The sequence below is a fragment of the Osmerus mordax genome, chromosome 22 (genome assembly GCF_038355195.1).
Source record: "Osmerus mordax isolate fOsmMor3 chromosome 22, fOsmMor3.pri, whole genome shotgun sequence".
NCBI classification, from domain to species: Eukaryota; Metazoa; Chordata; class Actinopteri; order Osmeriformes; family Osmeridae; genus Osmerus; species Osmerus mordax.
The window spans coordinates 4031229-4057081 of NC_090071.1; the positions used below are offsets into that span (position 1 = coordinate 4031229).

The 25853-nt window shown below is 44.4% G+C and overlaps 1 protein-coding gene across 1 annotated transcript; it reads right to left on the minus strand.

Annotated features, from left to right (window-relative positions):
- Window positions 1–987: 987 nt before the first annotated feature.
- Window positions 988–25853, minus strand: LOC136965864 (gamma-aminobutyric acid receptor subunit gamma-3-like). Its single transcript, XM_067260145.1, has 9 exons — window positions 25724–25853; window positions 25344–25489; window positions 18072–18139; window positions 12949–13169; window positions 9955–10037; window positions 8416–8553; window positions 6572–6724; window positions 4175–4374; window positions 988–2808 (listed from the first exon to the last, which is right to left on the minus strand). The coding sequence occupies exons 1-9, from the start codon at window positions 25774–25776 to the stop codon at window positions 2527–2529; spliced, it is 1344 nt and encodes a 447-aa protein (XP_067116246.1). The 5' UTR covers window positions 25777–25853; the 3' UTR covers window positions 988–2526.

The following is a 25853-nucleotide window of genomic DNA, read 5'->3' on the forward strand; positions in this document are numbered from 1 at the left end:
TTCTACATTGTGTACATGATGAACCCGTAGGACTAAGTGTGTGTGTGTGCTTGCTTCAGTTCAAACCCAGTAGCATGTCATCTGGGCCAGAGACATCAAAGCAGTTTCTCTGTCTCTCTCTCTCCACCGTCGAACAATGTCACCGTTTTGTGACAAGCGTGTGGGCAGAGAGCTCACCAGTGGGCACGTTCTTCCTTTGACGAAACCCAACAAGCAATCACAACTGAAAATGTTTGATTACCTGATTGTGCACAGGCAAATGGACTACATTGTAGGATATACTTTCAATTAAGTATCTATTTCATTCAGCATATCTTCAAAGCAGTTGAACAATGAAAGAAAATACACCATGATACTAATGGAGAATGCGGATTATGATTCTGGATGTTTAGCACTTATTTGCATTGGGGCTTGGTTGAACCAATCAGAACCCATCATGTTTTTCTTATTTGCAATGGGGCTTGGTTGTGGTCTGTGCATACACCCACACACACACACGCATGTATGCTCACACACATATAGACGTACACACACATGTACACATCACGCCACACTACATCGCACACAGCCACTGTACACATACGGTATCTTACAATTCAATTCACTCGACAGTACATAACTGATTTTCTGCTCACATTGGTTGCAGCGGCATGCAATCCTCCACTGAGTTGGCAGCAGTTTCCTCCGACTCTTTCTTTGAGTGAGTTCCACCCGGCATCACATCATTTGCAGTGACTCTTTGAAACCGTTCCACCAATTTCCTTCCTTTGTTTAATTTTCTGTGTTTTGTCTCAATCTGGGTCAGTAAACTTAAGCTATACAGCAGCCTGACAGCTGTCACCTGTGCTGTACATTGCAACGCACGGCACCTCTCCATCAATCAGCTTTCATCCATTTTTTCTGCCTGTCTTTTGTCATGTTTCGACTTTGTTATTTCATGCCTTTACTTTAGGTTTTGGCGTGTTGTTGACGAAGTTGTCAACCGACTTTTGTGTAAGGCGTGGCGATAGTTGATTAATGCGTTTTTATTGACTTCTTAAAAACAACAGGATGCCCAGTTGGAGGTTGAAGAGGCGCTTCGATAATGAAAGTGACTCATCTATTCTGACATTTGTAGTAAAGCATGATGCTCGTGGCTGACAAGATGAATCAGATCTTCATTTAACAACACAATCCTTGTATCCACCAAATGAAATGACCAAAGACTGTTTTTATTCATGTAAATAATAATAAAATAAAAAAGTCAAAGTATACTACACAAATATTGTCTAATATCCGCTGTAGCAAAATGATGAGTTTTGGAAAACATACAAAATAGTGTTTGATTTATTGTAAATATATCAGACTATGACACTTATAAAGTGCAATATTACTATTGGTATACAGAGGTGAAAATATGTTTTATTCTGTTGGTCTAACATACAGGATACATTCACCTAATAGCTTTATGAAAATATATATGTAGGGTGAATCCCACAAGCACTTTCTCTGAACATACAATACTGGGCACTCAGGCTCTAAGCCAAATGACTGCAGAAACACTCATTTTACTCACAGTTAAAAGCATAAAAACAACAGATTTCCTTCAAAACTTCCAATAACACAAAACTATAATACAGAAGATCTGATGTTTCTCATGTGACGTCCATTTTACATCGACGTTCACATATTTTCACTCAGTGGAGTAAAAAGTACGATTTCTACGATTTCCTCACGCCAGGGGGATAGGTTTTCATTTTGAAATCTTCAAATCTGTCCTTCCCTTTCATTACGAAAATTATATTTAACAGCAGCATCCTCAGTTTAAAAAGAAATATGTCCCATACACATTTGAAAAGTAACCTACACCCCTGCCTTACGCAATAACCTGTTTGTCTTGTTTACAGTACTGAAAGAGTTTTCCTTCATGATGTATAAATGGTTAAAAAATACCACACAAACAATAACTATTGATACCAGTTTGAAAATAGTATTACCATTTGAATCTTTATATTAAGATTATAAATGTCCATTGACTGACTTACCAAATACAGTTTGTACCTATTGAACATGTCACTCTTGATAGCTACTGTATACAAATGGCAAACACAGGTTTGATAGGTTAATTGAGTGACTAAATGAAACCTTGTGCAGACCTAATGCCTAATATAGAGCAGTGTCTGAATTGTTCAATAGTGCAGTCTATCCTGGATGTTCATAAAATGGAGCATGCTTTGAGATGGATGGGAGGGAAGGGAGGGAGGGCTAAACAGGGGGTAATAAACCTATCCGAAATGCTAGTCCTGGTTGTTTGTCACCTCTGAATAGGTGTTGTCCCCTTCCAGTAGAAGGCACTGTGGACACTCACATGCAGTCTCCCAGCTAGCCAGCATCACGGCCGTCCAGTGCAGCTGTTCATTAGTCGGCTGTTGTCAAGCAACCAACAGCACTGGCGGGACATCTGTCCCCAATCTCCCGTCACGTCTTAACGATGGCCTCCGTCATACACGGGAGTCTCGTCCCGTTTGTCCTACAGGAGCGCCGGCGCTAAAGGTAGAGGTAGCTGACCCAGTACACAATGTTGAAGAGCAGGAAGGAGGTGGGGAAGAACACCCTGGAGTAGGCATCCAGCTCCTGGATGTCTACGTGGATCCTCCCCCTCCTCCAGCCCCCGCCCCGGCACTCCTCGTAGCAGCAGAAGAAGCTCTGGCAGTCCTTGCCGTCCAGGCAGTCGTACACGCAGGCGTCCTCAAACTGCTGCCAGTACAGGGAGTTGTTGAGAGTCATCACGGAGGTTGGAGACAGACCCACATCCAGGACCGAGTAGGCCTGCACATGAAGAGGAGGGGACACACACACACACACCTCATTAGGACAGTACAGTACAGTACACTGACATCAATACAGAGGTGTTTGAAGAAAAAGAGAGAGGAAGGAAGGAGGGAGGCCTCATTAGAGATGCACAGACTGAGGTAATGAAGGAAAGGGAGATTGAGGAATAGAGAGCGAGAGAGAGCGAGAGAGGTCGACAGAGAGCGGGGGAAGAAAAAAAACAACAGACAGCTTGAGATGCTGTAGAAAAGCCAAAATATCGAGGTGGTGGTGGGGGGTGAGGGAGGTGGGGGTGGGTGGGGGGGGGTGAGCGGTAGACAGAAAATGAGCTGATTTGTTTTGAGTGGATCTGTGCCATCATGCATTAAAGCTTGGCAGCTAAACCCTCCCCCAGCCAGCAGGCAGGCAGCAGGAAGCTGTCACACAGCGGGTCGATGAACTACCTCCTGGAACCCGCTCACTCTTCCCCTCACTCACACACCCACTCATTCACTCCCTCATTCACTCCCCCCTCACTCACACACTCAGTCTCCCACCACCCACTCCCTCCCTCCCTCACCCTCCCACCCACTCACCCGGCCCTCTCCCTCCCTCACCCACATGGTTGGCATCGCGACCAAACACCCGTCTCACATGCCAGCGGAGCAAACATAACAAATGCTAAGAGACAGGAGAGCTTCAGGTTTGACCTGCTCCAGGTCAGGCTTCCCCTGACATGCGTTCATGTTCAACATTAGCAGATAGCAGCACACAGTTACGGATCGCAAAACCACTGGTTTCATTTCCACTCCGACTCACAACACCCACAAACCTGCCTGATCCCGACTTACTTGTTCTTTTACTGCAGATACAGCTGTTGTTGTGGCACTTAAGCAGAACTGACTTGAGGTTGACTTGTTTTAGATACGATGGCTCTTGTAAACACAGACTGTTCCCCAGCACGATCCACTGCACTACTCTCAGAACGGCGGCACTTCTCATCCTGGATTCTCTGCTGCACTCCCTGTATGCACTCCCTGTATGCACTTCCTGTATGCACTCCCTGTATGCACTTCATGTATGCACTTCCTGTATGCACTTTTGCACATCACCTTGCACAGGGGTGTAGGGACGTGTCCCACCCACTTTATGAAAACAACAAATTTGTCCCCCACATTTTTATTAAGAAAATTATATTGAAATGGCCACATCCTCATTAATAAAAAAAAAGCAGCACCGCCCACATTTGAAAACAAATTCATGCCCATGACTCTGTACGAAACCATCTTATAATGTACAGTATAATATATGTCATTATTATTGAATCTGTGTCAATGTGAAGTACATGATCGGGTACATCCTGGGGACAGGGGACGGACCTCACCAGTGTCTGAGGCTTGGCGGAGGCGGGCTTGCGTACGCTGTAGGAGTAGTAGTTGAGCGTGGCGTACTCGATCATGGCGGCAAACACGAACAGGAAGCAGACGGTGACAAACAGGTCCATGGCGGTGACGTAGGAGACGCGGGGGAGCGAGGTCCTGGCCACCGTGCTCAGCGTGGTCATGGTCAACACGCTGGTGATACCTGGGGGATGAGGAGGAGGTCACCACGCAGAGCACCAGCAGGGCCCAGCCTCCAGCAACACCTGGAGGCTGGGGTCAGATCCGGAGGAGGAGGCTAGCCCTGGGAGGGTTCCCCTTGGGGGTTCTGTCGTGACTCAATCAGTCCTTCGTGGAGTGATCTCTTTGGTGTGTGTGAGACTTGATGTTCAGTCTTCAGGTGCCTGTGTTTTAATTAATTATCAAACGCACTGTACAGAGAATTCAGCGGAATAATTCCCCTGACATCTCTAGGCACAGTTTCTGTACTGAGAACTTTGCAGACGATACACACACAGTATTCAAACTCACACACACACACACACACACACACTCATATTCATGCATGTCTCCAAGATGCTTCACATGAGACGACTGTGTGTGTGTGTGTGTGTATGTGTGTGCGGCAGTGTTTTGTGCAGGTTGCCATGGAAACAGGAAGGGCCATCTATTTTGAGCAGTTGGTTCCTACCAAAGGTAGAGCAAGCCACCCCTGGTGATGCTGGCTTCCTGATTCCTGCTCACTCACAGTCTACAGAGACTTACTGCCAACAACACTGAAGCAAAACTATGACCTGAACAAGGAAACTATTAGTACATTTATGACCTACAGCCATTCTACCAGAGGTAGAGGGAGAGAGAAAATGAGAGACAGATAGAGAGAGATAGAAAAAAAGGGTAGAGAAAGATGGAAAAAGATATAGGTTAATGAGGTTAGAGAGAGACAATATGTTACTGCAGGTCTTGGAGGGTGGAGTATGGAGGGGTGGAAGGTGGAGACGAAGGGTGGAGGGTGCCTAATTTGGGGTGTTACCTGGAACATGTAGCCTGGCCTGTCTGCTCTCTCCCTCCCTGCCCTCCTCCCCTGCTCCTCACCTCTCCCTCCCTGCCCTCCTCCCCTGCTCCTCACCTCTCCCTCCCTGCCCTCCTCCCCTGCTCCTCACCTCTCCCTCCCTGCCCTCCTCCCCTGCTCCTCACCTCTCCCTCCCTGCCCTCCTCCCCTGCTCCTCACCTCTCCCTCCCTGCCCTCCTCCCCTGCTCCTCACCTCTCCCTCCCTGCCCTCCTCCCCTGCTCCTTACCTCTCCCTCCCTGCCCTCCTCCCCTGCTCCTCACCTCTCCCTGCCCTCCTCCCACGCTCCTCACCTCTCCCTGCCCTCCTCCCACGCTCCTCACCTCTCCCTCCTTATCTCTCCCTCTCTCTTTCAACCCTCTATTGATCTGGTTGGTTCCTGAGATGGAATGCACTGCGAGCGACAATACGGAGCAAATGATTTCTTTTGTTAAACAGAGGATGATGTTTATCGCCCTGCCACAGACCCCGTCCCCACCTGCCCGTTGACAGAACACAAACGTGCCGCAGCCTCGTCTCCAGCAGCGACCGGCGTGTTCCAGCTGGGATGCGTAAATGTGTTGATTGTTGTGGGTTGTGAAATGAATTGGGATGTGGATAAGAGTTCAGTGAGCTCGGATCTTCGGTTTGTTCATGTACAAAAGGACAATTCTGTGGCCCCACTTTCTTTGTGTGGGAATATTGGAGGCGGAACTGCAACACTGATCGTGGCAAACATGTTTACAATCTTGGAGACATTTTTCATAAAAGACCGGACAAAGACTACACCAAGGCTATCTAATTGTTTACACTTACCTCTCATACCACATCTCAACCTGGAAATTACCAGAAACAGCATCCACAGGAAAGCACATGAACTGATGTAAGCATGCAGCAAAAGACACAAACAATAAATAAATCACAAACATAAAGGAAATGGGTTTCGAAACATCGCATTATGATCAAGTGAGAGGAAAGGTTAACAGCAAATCTAGATGTGGGACATGATATCAGCAAATTAACGACATTAAGTCACGCAGACAAACACACACACACACACACAGGAACACACATACACACACAGGAACACACATACACACACACAGGAACACACATACACACACAGGAACACACATACACACACACACGCAGGAACACACATACACACACAGGAACACACATACACACACACAGGAACACACATACACACACACAGGAACACACAAACACACACACAGGAACACACAGACACACACACAGGAACACACATACACACACAGAAGTAAGCTACCTGCACAGCACTCGTGCACGCACACACACACACACACACATACACACGCACGCTCACACTACCTAGTGCCGTCCTGGCAGGCGTGGCGTCACTCTTGATCCAGAAGGACACCCAGGAGAGCACCACGGTCAGGATGCAGGGGATGTAGGTCTGGATGGTGAAGTAGCCCATGCGTCTGCTCAGGTCAAAGTACACGGTCATCACCACGTAGTCACCTGGGAGATGGGGGAGGATGGGGGAGGATGGGGGACGGGGGGACAGGACAGCTTCAGAGGGACTGGCAGAACCCAGGCATGAGCCTTTGTAGGCGACATCACTGAGCAAGCAAAGATGGAGGACACAACAGGACTACAAGTCCCAGATGACGAGGTGGCATGGGAACCGGACGGACATCCAGTGTCCTCATTACTTTGAAAAGCACCCGGCGTCTCGCTTACTCCCCTTTCATGGGAGATGTAGGGTAGAGAGAGGGAGAGAGAGAGAGAGAGAGAGAGAGAGAAAGAGAGAGAGAGGGAGAGAGAGAGGGAGGTGGAGAGAAAGAAAGAGACACAGAGAGAGAGAACGGTACTTTATTCTGAGTTTGTTGAGATGTAAATTAATGATGGGTATTTATAGACCTGGCTCTAATCATCATGCAGCGATGCAGATGGAGAGTAAAGAAAAAGAGAAAACAGACAAGAAAAGGTCTAATTTCCCAGAACAGCGCGAACCACAGATCTGCAAACTGCTGATGTTAGGATCTCCTTCTTAGCTTCATCTGGATTTGGAAATACGCAACGCTTCACCTTGTTAAAATGTTTCATTCATAAGATCACCTGACCTTTGAAGGTTGAATCATTGTTCATTATGGAGATGAAGCCCTGGTTCTCCGAAGACTGGTCCGCGACATCGCTAACGCTTGCTCAGTAGGAGAGGCAGGTTAATCAGGGCCTGCAGGACTTGCTCATAATGTGTCAATTTGTAGATCCTTAAAAGGAGGATTTGTCTTCACTGCTGTCATGAATGTATTAAAAATGCATCACTAAGAAGTTTGGCGAATGGCACTTGCAAGTCTAATTAGATGTTTTAAATACCTGTTTTGCACAACAAGATATTAGTTTCATAGAGCACTCAGAGGAGACAGATCACTCAATGTGGAAAGCATTAGGCCAATAACGACATTTAGGTCTGAGGGGAACAAAATGGGATTAAATAATTAAAAATGTTCTAAATATTTAATGGGAATGATTTATATATCATGCCAGAAATGTGTTTGGTCTATCTCTGAGGTTAATGCTTTAAGCAGTTTTAAGCTTCACCTCATTGAGATGTTTAAATATCACAGTCCTATCAGACCTCCGAGATCTAAGGAGAAACCTTGTTGTCTTCAATAAACCCACGGCTCTGTTTTTCTCCAGGAACAGCAGAAGGTGTACTACCATGGGATAAAAGCAATCTCTTCTCACTGGTGGACTGTAACTTACTCTATTTGTCAAGTTCATGAAGGAACAATCTAGCACTGCCCCAACTAATGAAGGTCTTATAGAGAAGCTCGTTAGCGAAGACATGTCAGTAAGAAGTGCAGCCAAGCCACTAAACTAAAGTGCTACCACACACCTACAGCCATACCACACACCTACACACCTACATAAACATCACACCTACAGCCTGTAGGAGCCTGTTCTATACTGCCATGAGAGAGAGAAAAATTATCAAATTTTAAAGTAATCCACCTATAATTGCCATCGATGGATGTTTTTGCTATTCAAATATTCCCCGGTATATTAGTACATGAATGTTCGAGATGAAATTTCAGAGGAAAATCCTGATGAAAAACGCAACTGCAACCAAACTCCGGGGCAACCAAAAGTTTAATAAAAAGGAAAAGATCCAAACACAAGATTTATTGTGAGTCAAAGAGCGTTACCTGCTGTTGTTTTAAGTAAGCTGGTGCTGTTCCTCAATCCCATGAAATCAAATTGGTAAAGTCTCCAGGATTTCTGGTCCGAGGTTGACACCGAGTTCTTTCTCCACTTGTAAATCATTTCATCTCTGGGATAACCATCTGTAACGTCAGAAGAACATGTTATAACCTAAACCCCAAAAACTGAAACAGGCTCTCTGTAATCTGAACACAGTGTCCTCTGTAGATCTTGTATGTCCTGACAGGTGGACAATGTCACTTTGCTGTGACGTTTCACTTACAAACTAGATATTTTGTACCTTTCGTTTCATATTTATGACAGAACAAAGGGAAGGGAACTTGTCCAACAAAATGCCCAGATCCACCATGTAAGAATGGCAGGAGTAAGATTCTAGCTCGAGTGATATTATCAAGTCAATAAGGCCTGTGACATAACCACAAAATACCACAGGAGTCAAATCATTGTCTCCCTGCCTCTTTGTGCTGCACACTCAGTGTGAGTTGGGTCTTGGTCATGCACAGAGAAAATGGACCAGATGTCCATTAATCATTGGTTACGATCACTCTGCTCACTGCTCTGGCATTGGTGGAGATCAACATTGAGCTTCGAATTCACAGACCTCCTTAGTCATTTACCTCAGTAATGACAAGCTAAATGTCAATCATTATGTTACAGGAATAACTATTAATTACAGCCTGCTTGCACTGTACTTTGGGGTTGTGGAAGGGAAAAATGAAGGTAGAAGAATGGCTGTCAAATTGAGGCCTTGACTTTAGAAAAGCAAGGTAGTCACTAGTTTCACACAACAATGCGCTGATAACTCAGGTCAGGTGAGTCAGGTGGCTGAGCGGTGAGGGAATCGGGCTAGTAATCCGAAGGTTGCCAGTTCGATTCCCGGTCAAGCCAACTGACGTTGTGTCCTTGGGCAAGGCACTTCACCCTACTTGCCTCGGGGGAATGTCCCTGTACTTACTGTAAGTCGCTCTGGATAAGAGCGTCTGCTAAATGACTAAATGTAAATGTAAATGTAAATGTAACTTAATTAAAATTCAATTACATCAGTGAAAGGCTTTTATTTAATTTGACAGGGATTTGAATGGGTGAGATTTCATCCATTTGGTGGTGCTTGTTAGAATGTCAAAGCCCACATTCGCCAGAGGGGTCTTTTGAATGCTTGTTGAAGGACACACATGTAGTTTGACTTCCAATATAATGTCTCTGTATGTGTCATAATAGTTCTTCCCTGCTGAGGCAGTAACATTGAAAAGCACAATTGCCTCCATTCTGAGACACGAGTCAGCGAAAACACTTTCAATTCACACAGCAATTCATATCTCAAACAAATGTCCCCCACACACACCGCAAATTTGAAGACCCCAAATTGCTGCCTTTTTCCTAAATTATTCCACTGTTGCCTACTGTATGCTAAGCTACAGTTGTGGCATAGCATCATAGCGATATCAATGGCGACATTTGTGAATGATGAAACAGAGAGTGGGGGTGAGGAGGGATTCTGTCTGAAAGAGAGACAGGCTACTCACAGCTTGAAAAGACGAGAGGGCAGGAATGCTCATCCATGGGGAAGTTATGAAGCTGCAGCTGGCACTCTGCGTTGATAGTCAACCTATTTGAGAACAAGTTCAGATCTTAACCTTTATTTAAACAGGCAAAATCAGTAAGAACAAATTCTTATGTTCAGTGATGGCCTGGCAAAAAACACAGCTTTTTGAGGGAGAGGGGAAGGGGGCTAAGGAAGAAAAATCAGGTTAAAAGCACAACAGCACACAACCACAGCAATACAGACATACAGGGAAAAAAGCTAAAAGCAACAACAGAAAACAAGAAGGTTAAACAAAGCAGGGTATTAGTAGCAATGGGAGTCAGAGGGGGTAAACAATTTAAAAGCACAAAGCAAGACACAGAGATTATTTACAACAACCACAATCAAGACATACACTGACACTGGCAGGTATGAACAAAGGATACAGGCAGGTGAGAAAACAAAGCAGGCAACATAGGTACAACAGGAGGACAAACTAGGCAGTCGGCAACAGATCATAAGACAAACCATGGGGATGAATAGAACCACAAGATAATCAGGGGAGGGGTTAAAAAGTCAGAGAGCATTTACAGGATTCAGTGAGGATGAGTGAAATGGCTTCTTAGAAGGCATTGATGGAAATGAATTTGTCCAGTTTGAGGTGTTTTTGCAGAGCATTCCAGTCAGAGGCGGCAGCGGAATGAAATGATGCGAGACCAAGGGTGGATTTAAGTTTGGGGATTTTGAACTGGATATGGAGAGAGGACCGGGTGTTGTGCGTGACAGGAAGAGGATGCAGCACGTGAGACAGGTAGGGGGGTATCCGGTGAAGAAGGGCCTTGTAGATGAGGACAAGCCAGTGAATATTACGACGGGTGTGAAGTGAGGGCCAGTTGACCAGGGAGTAAAGAGTACAGTGGTGCGTGTGGAAAGGGGCGTTTGTGGCAAAGCGGATAGCAGAGTGATAGAGAGTGTGGAGTTTGGAGAGTGTGCCCTTACATACAGATCTGTATATTGTGTCACCGAAATCAAGTGTGGGGAGAATGGTCATTTTGATGAGGGTGAGTTTAGCGGAAGAGGTGAAGGAGAGACGATATCTGTAGAGATAGCGACAAAACTAGAATAGCTAATGTTTTTTTTTTCACTTTTTAATTCTTCTTCTTTTCAGCACAATAGCTCTGTCATCATTTCCAGAGGTCCTTTTTCCTGCAGCAACAAAGTTGCTAGAATTGTAACTACTGTAGAGTAGCCTACATTTACAACAATGTTCCAACAAACGTCATTAATTGGCTAACGTGTTTGCATTTGGAGAGTATATAGTAGATGTACCGGGGTCATTTAATTACGAAGAGAGCATAAGGTATGCGGTAACCATTGTTCTCATTGTCTCGTACAGAACGTCACGTTAGCATCAAAACAGAAAACAGATGGCGATGATGCACTTGATTGCGTGGCCATTTTGGTGCGTTAAGGCTGAATCACAAGGTTGTTGTTGTATGTAACGGTACGAGGCCTCGTAGGGGCAGGGTAGGGGCCAACGGGCCACCTATTAGGAGGCGTCTGCAGTTTGTAGCACAGCTGTGTTCTGCACACCTCTGCACATTGGTGTTTCTCATCTAACTACTCACTGCCACTACAGGTTTTTTTCCCTTTAAACTACAACCTACTAGTTGCAAAAAATGTATGAACTAAAGACTTGTCTTTTTACTTCTTCCCCTCCAGTCCAGAACCCCCCACCCTCCTCCCTTCCCTCCCTCCTTCATTCAGCCATCTCTCCATCTCATGCTTCTCTCCTTCCCTGATAAAATGTCAGCCTTGTTTATTTTGGCTTGACTGAAGTTCACCAAGAGGGGAATTAATGTGTGTGTGTCTCTGTGTGTGTGTGTGTGTGTGTGTGTGTGTGTGTGTGTGTGTGTGTGTGTGGGTAATGAATGAAAGATAGACCGGTGGTGGGGGACGCATTCAATCAGGTTAGCCGACCAGTCAAGACTCTGAATGTGCACACAACTACTGGTGATGGGATCATTCTGTAAGTTGTGCAGCAGGAGGGTCAGTTAGAGCAGCAATTATCCTGCCTACACAGATTCTCCTGCACTACTAACCATACTGTTGCCAAGGGAATGCCTGGCGAACGCAATGAATAAAACAGCAGGGAGACGTCTGTGCAGGAACGAAGACACAGCTCCGATTTTGAGTCATATATGATTACGTTTACGCCCTAAAAAGCACAAGGTTCCTGGGAGAGTATGCTTAGTTGTATATGACTATACGAGTGTGTGTAGAATACAGTGTACAGTATGAATATATTATTAAAAACAATGTTTTATATATTGTTAGGGTGGTTAAAAAGACTGAAAACAAAGGAAATTCTAATTATCAACCCCAACACTGATTCAACGGATGTGTTTTGTGATGTATGATGTAGTACAGTAGACCCGTTATACCGGTTACATTGAGTGCTCTAAAGGGTATAATAGTTGTGTACTGGAATATACCTTGTTTGTGCAACGGTAGAGTTCGGTTTGTGGTGGTCATGGGATTTTCCTTTCCTTTGAGTCTTAATATAGTTGAGTGTAGATAAAACAGTGCAGTACAGATATATAAAAGTGTGCAGTATATATAATAGTGTGTAAAGATTGTAGTCTGGATGGCAAAGTGTGCAGAACACTTCAAAGCCACACTAAGCAGGGGACACGCCCTACAAAATACCTCTGTGTAGTCGACACATCTATGTTTCATACGTGCGGTGTATAACATAACATGTAGTGTCAATATCTAGCATGGATACGGGACATTATCTTCACTTGAATAAATAATGACATTTGCTGTTATTTCCCCAAATAGAAACACTCCACCAGAAATACCTCTTGCCCAGAAGAACTTCTGATCCTTGATAGTACAGCATAGTCCCTCTGGATAAAAACACCTGCTAAACAAATACAACTCAAAGTAAATATAAAAGTCCTACAGCAACGTTCAGAGGATCGTCACTCACCTCAGCGTGTAGAGAATCTTCCCATCGTTCCATATTCGCAGCAGCTGATTGGGTGTCGTGATCCAATGAGAGTCAGCGTTCTTGGCGTTCCTGAAGATGGTGTCGGGGACCCAGATGAGCCCCACCATGTTACTGTTGAGGGTCAGGATCTTTGTGCTGCTGTTGTACCGAAGACGAGTGTCGATCCACGACTGAGAAAATATGATGTCGATCTGGTACTCCTGTCAAAGGAATTCAAGATTATTACTGGAGATAAAATCAAATCTATACACATGTTGTTGGCTACAAGTTCATTTTTATAGATTCCTAAATTGAAGGCCCGGTTTTATCCTGCAATATATTCTTCTGCGGCATCAACATTTTTCACAGATTTAACATCTTTGTCTCGAAAACGTTAAAAAAAATTGACTAAAGGAGAAGGCAAACCAAAATAGCACCTCTTTGTCTGGACTACATTTTTAATGATAAACATTCAGAGATGATTAAATGAAAGAGTAGGCTGTGTTCTGCTCTGTGGCTGTCCCCACCCCTGAAGTGCACGGCCCTTTAGGTCATGCATCTAACGCAGCATGCCTGACCTTTTACAAACCTCCACAGGCACACACAGGACCTGGCTTTCTTATCAGTTTAATTAGAAACCATTTGTTACATGAGCTGTGACCTTTAGATCCTTAAGTCAAAGCTGGTTGCTTGGGTCAAGCCTGTTACTCAAGGCGTCGAGCATCACAATGATCACAGAGGGAAGTCTGTTTTAAAACATCCTAGCTTGCGTACTCCCATGGATGGTGTGAGATCAAGAGTTGGCACTTTAGCTTGCCTTCATGACTCATGCATGGAAACAGGGAGCAGCCATGCCAATTAGAGCAATTGCTCATCCATGTTTGGTACTCTTAAAAGGAGGTGTTTCTTCAGCTTTACGCTTTACCTGTGAGTCTTTGGGATAGCATCTTGGAATAGCATGACATTAGCTTGCTTTTTCATACAGTGTTGTTATGGTTTTGATTTGGGGAAAAGTACATGCAAAGATATCTACCAGTCTACTTACAGAACGTGTTAACAACCAGATTACATAGACTTACAAGCGCTATCAGTGTATTTTCAAAAGCCCTGATGAAATGGAAATACATTGGTGTTCAGTCATGGTCCCATTTCAATAGGTAACAACTCTCAAACGCCACACACTCTTTGCACTTTGATACAGTCTTCACTGTTATTCTCCACTAGCAGTCATTTCTATCCACCATGACATTGAACTAATACCCAGATTTTTATGCTCAATATATCAAAACACTAAAAGCATTTACAAAAGCAATGGACACAAGAACTTCTGAAACACAAGGTCACAGATGTTACTAAGAAGTTTGTGCTAACTGGAGTTATTAAATTTTTTCCATTCTCCCACAGATCAGTAAATACTGCTGAGGGTTAAGAAAACATCTCTTCTCACTGACTTAAACTTTAAAGAGACTGTTTTCCTAAGGTCCTGCATCAGCATCTACCTTGTGACGTACAAGGAAGGTTGTTAAATGACTGTCGCTATGTAAAAACATCCCTTTGGGGCAGCTAACCCATTTAACTTCAGTGAAGTAATTATAACCTCAAGACTTCAACAGCATTTCAAGTCTTGGAAAACAATGACTAAACAAGGAACCTGTTTAATTCATACTCCGTTGTTGCTTTGCTGTGTGCATGAAGGCAGGGAGAGAGTTTAAAGCTATTCAAGTTTAGCTACACAGCACTGAAACAAACGTTTTTTACAGAGCTTATCTGGCAGTTTGGGACCAAGTAAGCTTCAGATCTGCAACTTACAAAGTATAAGTACAAACATACGAGCAGACCACTCAACACCTACAACACAAAAGTTGTCAGTATGTGACTACAAAATCAGTACATTTTATGTACAAAGAAAGATAATTACAAAGAAAATGTAAGCATTTTTATTTGAGATGGGAACATTTTGAATTTAAGTACTGTGACATGGGTAATAAGTCCAAATGTCTTAAAAAAAAAAATCTCCTCTGTTTTCAGTTGAGTGCATAAAACTACGTGTTACTATGTGTTAAACTAAATGTATCTCGGCTCCTGCACATTACTCCAAGGCCATAATTATTTCCACTGTGCTAACGTTCATGCGCTCCTCATGAATTTTAACTTCAACACTAGGCGGAGCATATGAAATGCCACATTATAAAAGGTCAAGTGATAAAAAGCTTTGAGTAGGAAACTACACAACATTGAAACTTCGTGATCTAGAAATCCACACATCCAGGCCTATATAAGAATCTTCTGTCTTACAGAGGGCCACATTAGAAAATACTCTTCCTTGTCCCAGGATGACAAAACCCTGCCTCTGCCAAGCCTAATTATAAAACCCAACTAAACGTAAACAGTGTCAAACAGTAAACAGTGCCATAAAATCCAATATTTCAAACGTGTTCTTTCATCTCGATACTGGCGCTTTTGTCAGAGTTATTTTTTGTCTCTAAGCAAAACTGTATTATTCTGTTAGACAGAGACGGACTTATTGAACTTGTTCCAGTATGTCAAGATTAGCTCTAGTAGCCTACGTCAACATCATGGCACTGACTCCATTACATCGCTGGAATGTTGTCTTATGGACACCAGTGCTTTTAGGGGTTCTACTGTTGCCGTGGATACAGAGTGTCCCTGACATAAAAATAGCCCTGCTTTCTAGAAGGGTTGTCCCTCAAACTAGGTAAGCAAATAATTCAGTGAGTGCATCGTGTGTCATTGCAGTGAAAATCTACCTAGCGGAAAAAGTAGAAAGAAAAACTGTCTTGAGTTTAACTTATTAGTTTATTTTGTGATTGCGATTGGCTACTTCCTAGCACAAACAGCTAGGGAACAACACAGTGGGTGAAGAAGGGTTCATGGTGAGAGAGCCACAGGGGATGTGTTTCTGTGTCAGGGGGGGGGGGAAACACTGTAGAAGCGATCAGGGGGGTATTCCAGAAAGCAGGTTATGTGACATACCTGGGTAAGTTGACTCCCCAGCCGACACCCAGCGTTGTAGCAACATTGCCAGTAGGTTGCTGCAACATTGTGAAACAGCTGGTGGGTTAACTTACCCGGTTATGTTGCATAACCTGCTTTCTGGAATACCCCCCTGGATACCCTCAAAGTACTCAGAGAGCTGTTTCAAACATGGCGGCTGTCACACAGAAGCTCTGTAATGTCTCCTCACAAGTTGGCGTTATGTAAACATTGTTTTATCTAGACCTGCCTCTTTGGCTGACGACAATGAATACAGCAGTGCTTTTATTTATGGTTAGAACGGTATCACTTTCCTTTTCAATAAATGTTGTGTTTTACCTGTATTTGACCAGTTAAAAGTGGCTTTGTGGTTTAATGCATCAATAATAGACATTAAACCAGAATCTACTAGTGCTTTCAGTGCCCAAGACATTGCTCAATGCTCAGTATACATTGATAATTATTAGAATTTACTACTGTAGGCTACACAATACAAAATAATTACCTTGATCATCAGTGACCGGACAGTGTGTATAGATTTGAGATGAGAATTGCTCTTTCGGTCAGGTAATTTACATGTTATCTTTGCTGCACAGCACCAGCTATAGAACGACAACCATTACTGCCTCCAACCATTTCAGTTTAATTACACAACTTCTATCTTGAATTAATATCTGCTTCAATGATGCACTCACGGTCATTAAAGCAATGAAGAATAGTCATTTTCTCAAGAAGAAATATGTCTCTATTAGGGTCACTAACTATGCCCATAAAACATAATGTCTCCTTGATTATATTAACATAAGACCATGAACTGTAATTGTACGTATTAGATATGGATGCCTATTGTTATGCATATTACCTTTTAGACCAAGATTTCTCACATAGGTACCGAGCTAAGAGATAGTTTGTTTAATGACAAATGTCTTTACTGATAAGTCTCCCCATTACATGCATGGCATCTCTCTTCACTCTAATATCAGTAACTTCACTAGATGTTTTGTACTACACTAGCACTTTGTAAAGCTCTCTCTTGGAAGTCGCTTTGGATAAAAGCGTCTGCTAAATGAATAAATGTAAATGTAAATGTAGATGACTAATAAGGCTTTGCATACAACAACTATGGTTGTTGTATGCAAAGTCACATAGCCCAAAACAACAGTGGATTTACAGTTTAATACATAACAGATCCATCCTGTGTATGTGACCTGCCTCCTCCTGCAGAAGCAGCGTTTAGGCCATCTGAAGCTGTAGCCTCCCAAGGCCAGAGAGATGAGTCTGCTCTAAAACTCAGGGAGGAAGCAGGATATGGGAGCAGTGGAGTGTGGCACAGTTCGGAGTCTAGTCAAGCCGAAGATATCCATTGTTTTCTTTCTTACTTTGTCACATTTCAGGGATGCGAGTGAGAGAGACGCAAGGGGGGTAATTGGAAGATTTGGGTGGAGGTGAGTGGGCGGGGGAGGGGGGGGGCTTAGTCACGTTTTTGTCGAGATCTCTCAGGCTCACCAATCGCTGTGCCCCCGAGATAAATGGTGCAAATGTCACTCATGGTTGGGGCAAATCACACACTTCTGGAACAAAGGCTCAGCTCAGACTGTGTATAATGGCCTAGTGACCTACTGGGTAGAACAGTGTCAACGGAACTGTCTCTGAAAGGAGACACATCTCCACATCCCTACAGATGTAGCGTAGGGTTAGGGTTACGAAAGAAGAGGTTACAAGAAGAAGAAAAAAATCACAAAAGATAAAAACGGCATATCTAATATCAAGCGATAAATAATGCAAGTATTGAAATATACTATGTCTGACAATAAACCCATTTGAAAGGTGTTATTGTTGTCCTGATCTGAGGATGACTCATTTGGGAAGTACAGTACGAATCCAGCCGTTTTTGCACACCAGACTCTAGACACTAGAGACAGCGGCCACCGGCTCCATTTCTACTGGCTGCTCCCACACATCTCGCATCAACACATGGAGGAACACCGCTGTTATCGTGTGTGTGTGTTTGTGTGTGCGTATGCGTGCATGTATGCTTGTGAGAGAGAGGCAAGAGAGAGAAAAATAGATAGGGATAGACAGAAAAAACACCCGATAGATTCAGAGAGGAAAGAGGCAAATTCACTTACCATGTCTATCGATGACACAGGGCCGATGCTATTGACATATATGTCCACATCTATGACTGTCGGTTTCACTGAAAAAGACAGACATTGACACTGTTACAGACAAGGCAAAGTTTGATCCTACAGCACCAGGGAATATCTTTGATAATATCAGATTCTGACCCAGGGTCTTTCCGACAGTTTTTCTACAAGCCAGTATTTGACAATGGACCCCACTACCTCCGACTTAGTAAATTAAGATGGCAGCACCTTGTATCAGAAGTGTAAGGCAGTTCATACTGTTTGAGTTATTCTGTATATTTATGTCATTCAAATTGTCGTACAAACAGTAGGCCTACCTACTGTCTAACTCCTGTCTATGAACATGTTGCTATGGTGGTATGCGTGAAATACCGCATAATGCGTTTTTAGCCTAGCCCATTAATTGCATATAGGCCTAGCGGGACAAGTTAACCTTTACTTCTCAGCGTTAGAAATACAAGATGTTGCGTGAGAGCGTGTGGACTTGAGACGGCGAATGAGTGAGACTTGAGAGCCCTGAGCAAGGGCAAGCACAACAGAGGATTTCCTGAGGATGCCATCTTGTTTTCCGACTTTGGACACTGGAACTTTTTTTGGGGGGGGGGGAGAACATAGGTTAATCAACTTGGGTTAACTCGGGCGTGACGTCATCCCCAGTTCCCCAGTTCAGAGGAAACTGGAACTCGCCATTACCTTGACCTTTCAACAAGTGGATATGTTAACACCCTGAGACAATTCTCAACTGACAAAACACTTTCTGCTGTCTTGAGGCTCTTTCCTGAGAGGAGAGGGAGGAGGGAGTGGGGGGGGAGCAAGTGAGAGGGTGAGGGGAGAGGGGATGGGGTAGGCTGACCACATCTGCTCTATGTGCCAGGAACAAAACTGCCACCTCACAACTTTATTGACTAACACCTCATAAACAATTCACAGCTTTGATTTCACGCTCAGCTCCCAGCTTCATTGCAAGCCCGTTCCTCTTTACCAATCATCCTCCTATCTAACAAGGTGTCAGAGTAATGAGTTGTTGGCGCCTGTACGCCTTTATACCCTTACCATTGAACATCGCCCTCGCTTCCAGACTCGGCCAATTAGCCCCCGAGGTAGTGCCACGCGCTAAGTGCAGACTCTGTCTCTTCCCGTGACGAGTGTCAGCACTCAGATGTTCTGAATGCGGTAAAGACTGTGTAACGGCCGATGGATTTACGTCAGTCCCATGAAAGCAGATGCAGGGGAAGCAGAAAGTGGGTGCGCCGGTGTGTTGTCTTCACGCTAGAGAAGACGCGCGTCTCCCGACAATTACAGTACATCAAATGCTACATCAAGTCGGCAACTTACACCACGACCGATATTAGATACGAGCAACGCCGCCAGATGCAGATTGCCTCTGTTTGCATGAAATTGACTTCACTCTACAACAAGAGCCTTTAGCACTTCCAGGCTGTAGTCTAAATCTGTACACACACACACAGCGTCAGAATCATTGTCACTCTGCCTATAGATAAATATGAAATATCAGTTTCCTCCTCTGTGTGGGTCCCCCCCCTCCCTCAGACATCCGCAGGCCTCTGATGAGGGGAGGTTTCCCGTCAGCTGTCTGGAAAGGGTCAGTGCTGGGCAGGTCCCTCTAGGACCTCTGAACTGTTCAGTCTCCCTGTCCGCCTGTACAGAAACCCCGACACCCCCCGGAACCAAACAGCTTCATGATGGTGATGATGTCACGTGGAGTTCCCCCCTCCTACCTCCCCTCAACAGACAGGGGGTTCCCAACACTAATGCAGCTTTTGACCAAGGTTTTCTGTATTGGAGGAATGAATGGGTTTAGATGTTCATCCACAGCCATGTTGGAGCTGTGCAAGAACAAAAGCTGGCACACCTGTTACTTCAGAACCAATTTAGAAAAGCTCCTCTAACGATTAACTACCTCAGGGTAGTCTCCACCTGTCATGTGTCATCGCCTTCCTCCTGGAATCATTCTCACCTCAACGCTGCTGCAATGACTGGAAGAGGGTGATAGGGAGACAGGCAGTGACCTCAGCAGCTGGGAACAGACCACAACCCAGGAAGGATGAGCTCAGTCACCATCATGAAGTCAGTCACTCCAGCCCCTCCAGCCTCTCTCAAGCCCCCACAGCCTCTCTCCAGCCCCCCAGCCTCTCTCAAGCCCCCACAGCCTCTCTCCAGCCCCCCAGCCTCTCTCAAGCCCCCACAGCCTCTCTCCAGCCCCCCAGCCTCTCTCAGGCCCCCACAGCCTTTCTTCAGGCTGCTCCACCCACCTCCCCCTGGGCTGAGCACAGCTTAATCAGTCATGCATTGCAACATTTGAAGTACTTTTCCTATGGTTAGGCTAAATACCGTGGCTATTTTTGGGTCCTCAATGAGATCTTCTGTTTTTACCAGGTAGACTACCCTTAGAGACAAACTCTGGCATACGGAGGCAGATGCTTCCAGTTTCCAGAGCGATAAGTGTGTGTGGGCGAGCGGCAGTTTGTTAAGGCAGACAGAGTAAACAGAAAGATGTGTGTGCTGTTTGCCACCCATAACAGAATAGCGAGACCAGGCTGAGTTTACCAAAAAGCAATGATAGTTCAGAATGTAGAAATCCAAAGCTGCATTCGGTTGCAATCAGACTACACTGAGCCCGGTTCGCCTCCACCCAACAGGCGATGACGGCTTAATCAATTTTCACTCTGAGCCGGCCCGATTCCTCCAGTCCAGGTATTTAGTGAAGTATCTGGTGCTCTCTGCAAACAGAAGAGCCAGAGCCAGCATGATTTGAGGCATGTATTTCCATCTAATGCAGCCGATTCACTGCAGAATGCCGGCAGGGTACAGGGCTGCCTCCGAGGAAACAAACAAAATTAGTCTATAGTGGGTTTCATAAAGAATCTGATTGCTATGTCCCAACCTGACACACACACAAGCACACACACACACACACACGCACTCACTCACTCACTCACACAGCCAGCCGCTGTGACGATGCTGTATGGTGATCCAGGAATAAGAAAAAAAAACGGGACATCGTTCAAACCCTAACATGGTTAGCAGAAATGGATAGGGCAGTCAGGTTGGCTGGTATTGGAGATGTGCACCTCTGGCCATTGGCCATCTCCCTATCATTAGAATGTGTTGTTCTGTCGAGAATAAGCGGCCGTCACACAGGCTGCTAACGTGATTGTGCCGCTGCCACTGGACTGCCAGGGGACGCATCTGAACGCCCTCTAATGAGACACAGGTGGATGGAGGTCTTTAGATGCCCAGCAGTGAAGAACTGCTTGATTTCAGCAATCAGAAGCTTGTGTGGTACTCTATTGTGGGATGCTAAAAGGGAACTCTTTTTTAAAATATTACTTCTATTTGAGTGCACACACACACCTACACACCCACCTACACACACACGCACACAGAGGTACGTAACCACCACTGTCATGCAACGTCTTGAAAAATATTCACTCTTCCGCTTCCCAACATTTTTTTTTGATGGATTAAAGATTAGCTCAGACAGTATTAACACCGGTAGACATCTTTCATTAGCATTATACATTTCACAGTAGATTCTAACAGTATATCTAGGGATTACACTGAGCTGCGTCTAAAGCTGTTCTGTGCATTGCACCAGCGGAAATAATAATTTGTATTCTACCCCCAAACCTCAGAGAATTGCCTCCTAAGCTTCAACAGTGGGGGAGAGGAGAGTAGTGTCAGAAGGACAAACTTCAAAAAGGTTAAACATCCATTCACACATGTTGAAGCCGACATCCCCCTTACCCAAACTCAAAGAGAAGTAAAGTCCGTCATGGTTCTGTGTTTACCCTACCCGGATTAAAGGATTGTGAGTGGCAGGAAGAACTAAATCAGGAGTCGATGACAAGAGCACTCAGTTCTGTGTTCAGACAGGAAGTTCATTTAGATGAATCTACACAGGGGGCTCCGGAGTTCCTTCCAGGTGAGAACAGTCTAATGAAATGTCGCAGGGCTTGAATGATCTGAAATTACTTGTCAGGTACTCAACTCTGGGTTGGCAGGACCAAGATGTCATGGTGCCAGATGTCACATCATCCTGAAACAGTGGAAGAGGTGGTTCACAGCTGGTGAGGGCTTGGGTCTCTGGTTCAAGTCTGTTGTAGTTCAAGTTTCTAGTTGTTCAAGTCTCTAAGGGGGATTCATTTAGCAGAATCCTCCACTCCTGAAGGCACTAAATTAGATGTCTAGATTTGTGTGATTTCTGGTCTGACAGGCAAGACACGTTCTGACGGGTTATTTTACTTTTCTGTGGAATGTAAAACACAGTACAGTCCAGCTTAATTTCTTTGATACACCCACTGAAATGCATGTAAAAATGATATGAAGCTTTTATAGAGCATTAATATAAACCCCTTGATTACAGATTAATGGGGCATCTATAAAATAATAATTAACTTCATGTTAACTATTCATAAATCATTCCATTGTATAAGACTTCAAGTTACAGAAATATCCCCTTGTCAGAACCAGTAACCCAGGTGACATAACAGAAGATCTTACAGCTAAATTATCCAACCAGAAGCAAATATCCCTCGTTTCTACGACTACGTTAGGGGGAGAAATCCATTTGTGAGAGAAAATTTGATGAAACTTTGAAAGCGCCATGGTCACTTATCATTCAAGTTGTTGTGGTTTGAGCTTCAATATGCTTTGTGCTTCAAGTTCTCTTATCATATCAAACTGAGGGACAGTTATTTCCCCAAATACAGTGCATGCTCGTATGATGCATTTATTTACACTGGTTCCACTTAGATCAAGATTCAAAGTGAGACGACCTTCACTTAGCGCTCACCTGGCTGACAGAGTTTGTTTGAGACTGTGTACTGTGATTGTAACAAACAAAGCTTGGAGGCTAGGAGGAACCATTCCTTCCAGTACAACGAGCAGTGACTTGTGAACAGATGCCGTATTCACTCCTCTCCCACTGTTGTCATGGAGCAATTTATATTCAGGCATGATGCACCTGCTTTCTTCTGAGACAATCCCTTTTAATTATTTCAATCAGCCTTCTCTTTAATGTTGGGGTCATTAATTCAAGCGTTTCAAAGGGGCCGGGCTGGGAGGAGAAGCTGTTTATATTCCCAGCCCCACGCAGGAGAAAGTGTATGTACAGTACACACACACAGGCACATGCACGTAAGTACTCACACTTACACATTCACACCTACATACGCACACGCACATACATTCACACTTCACAGCGCGCGCACGCACACACACACACACACTCAGAGGTCATCACTGTGAATGTAACCAACACAAATACTGCATAAACAAACACATGGGAAAACAAATACAAACACTCGAAGCCAAAATACATGAACCCCCCTATCATATAATGCCCCACTGAACGGTCTGCTCAACACAATACCCTCCATATTCCTGTAGCATCTCATTTGAAAAGAGGTGTCTTCTCAAACAATTAGCCCCCCCTGCTGCTTCTCCCACGCCTGCTGTGGTGCGGCTGCACGTGGCAGGCACGCGCGGCGACACAACGACACAACCAGGGTAGTTCTGTCTCCCGCGTCAGAACCCCCAATCGGAACCCATGGAACTTTTTCTAACGGAACCTTCATGGTTGGAGTCTCCAGAGGAGGAGGTAGCCTGGAGGAAGCAGAACTGCTGAGAGTTCTCCATGAGGCATGGAGAGAAGCCACACTAGGATGGAGAACTGCATGCAGAGAAAGGCAATCTGACCCACTTTGAGTGGGATCCCCTGACAACCCAAAAGGAAGCTGACATAATAGGGCCACAAACGCAGCGCTGCCTCATGTGAGATGAGCCGAGATATATACGCATTAACACTCTTGTCAGGTGGTGTGTTGGGCCTTCACTGACAGATGAGAATGTATGTCAAGTAAAGGGTGAAGATTATGATTTAGCACACATGCAAAGTTTGGCATTGTTTAACACTGTCATCTCGATGAACAGGGTCATATTGCCCTGGTGACTCTTGCAGCCATGAAGTCCTCTCTAAAACAAACCTCACGTTGGACGTACTGCAACATTAAGAAGCCAGACGCATCCCGTGAAGAACATTTTAAAAACACAATTTTTTATTGCAACCTTTATTTCACCAGGAGGGTCCCATTGAGATGAAGAATTATTCAGAAACTGTTTCAAGGGCAGCCAAGACAGGCAGCAACATGAAGTAAAAACACTGTAGTTACAGAAGCACGAAAGGTGGCCAAATTAGTAAGAACTCAAACAAAGCACAGTTAAGTCACATTTCAAAAGAGACATTTAAAGTTTTTCAACCAGGTCAAGTAAAAACATTGACATTTAAAGAAATCTGCCTCTAATTATTTCTGTTGTGATTTAAAAGCCTTTAACTGGATTCATTCATTGAGTTTCAAGTTGTTCTGCAACGTCTTTCGTGCCAAAGGTGCAGAATAAAAAAATGCCCTAGTTTTCATGCTGTGGGGGCATTTTTGGAAAGAAAGCATTAAGAAGTCAAGAGAATGCAAAAAATAAATCTAGCACTTTTCTGCGTGATGATAACTCGTGGGTGGTTTATGATAAGACCAGGAACTGCCTTGAACGTGGACCAATGTCTGAGCCTCCAGGTGGCCTGAGCAGGTTGTTCTACCGCAGAGAATAGCTCACAAAGGTGAGTCAGAGTGAAGGACAACTGGTGACCTTCAAGACCTTGAGTGTTGTGAAAGGGGCAGTTGGAAAGCTCAGCTACTCACCAGACTGGAGAAAAAGGCGTTACACTGTAGAAGAATCAGCTAGATTATTTCTTCTCCTGCTAACTTGTTCTGCGTCTGCCGTTTGAAAGCAGGCTATCCCCAAATGCCTATGTTAATATTTTATTGCCAAACATTTGTTGTGTTTTTTTTTAATGATTAATACCTTTTATGTATATTTTTTGTTACAACATGCTCAGTCATTGGAAAAAGGAATGTTTTTCTTTGCAAGGCCTCAGTTTTTAGATTCGGTCACCGTTGCACACAGCCTGACCCTAATCCTACCCCCCCCCCCCACACACACACACACACACACACGCACACATACACCTCTTACGTAGAATACTCATCAAACGAATGCATTATGTGTAACTTTAGTCTGGAAAGACAGCACAGTGGTTTTATCTAAGTTTCTTATCGAGTGTGAATTTTTGCATCACATGAACAGTTGACCATTACATCGAAGAGCGCACTACCTTTTCACTGGGTGGGCAACATAGTTGAGACCACAGTAATCTATATAGACATACATGCAGCTTACCCCCTATGTCTGGGCGAAGTGTCCTGTCGTACTCCTGCAGTAAGTTATTTAATATATGTGTGGCGTCGGCTTGATGGTCTTTCGGAGCAAGCATCTGATTGACAGTGACATCCTCATAGTCATCATGATATTGGCGTCGGTCGGAACTGTGTAAAAATAATAATAATTTGATCACAATGCGGTTTCTGATAGCACGAATATGTACATGTCCATGTCTGTCTAATTTCCCCCAAAATTAACAAACTACGCAATTAACAAACTATCCATACAGCAGAGGCTTGGCAAACAAAAGCGGGCGCTCTTGTGAGGATTGAAGTCAGTCAGTGAAGCAAATGGTCTCATTTCAAAACGAGCAACACGCAAGTAAAAATTTGACTTACCGAGCAAATTGCACAGCCAGAAGTAAGAGAAAGACGAGTAAGTTGGTAATCATTTTTTCATGGAGAATGCTTGGGGTGTAAGCAGACTTAAAGCGCTGGTGAGCCAGAGAAGTGGGCAGAAGTATTGTTG

Excerpts from the sequence above, each read along its gene's own strand:
- LOC136965864 (XM_067260145.1), bottom strand. The coding sequence starts at position 25,776 with ATGATTACCAACTTACTCGTCTTTCTCTTACTTCTGGCTGTGCAATTT. Across the intron at positions 18,140-25,343 it reads ACTTCGCCCAGACATAGGGG|TGAAACCGACAGTCATAGAT; the intron begins GTAAGCTGCATG and ends TGTCTTTTTCAG. Across the intron at positions 8,554-9,954 it reads CCCTCTCGTCTTTTCAAGCT|ATGGTTATCCCAGAGATGAA; the intron begins GTGAGTAGCCTG and ends CTGACGTTACAG.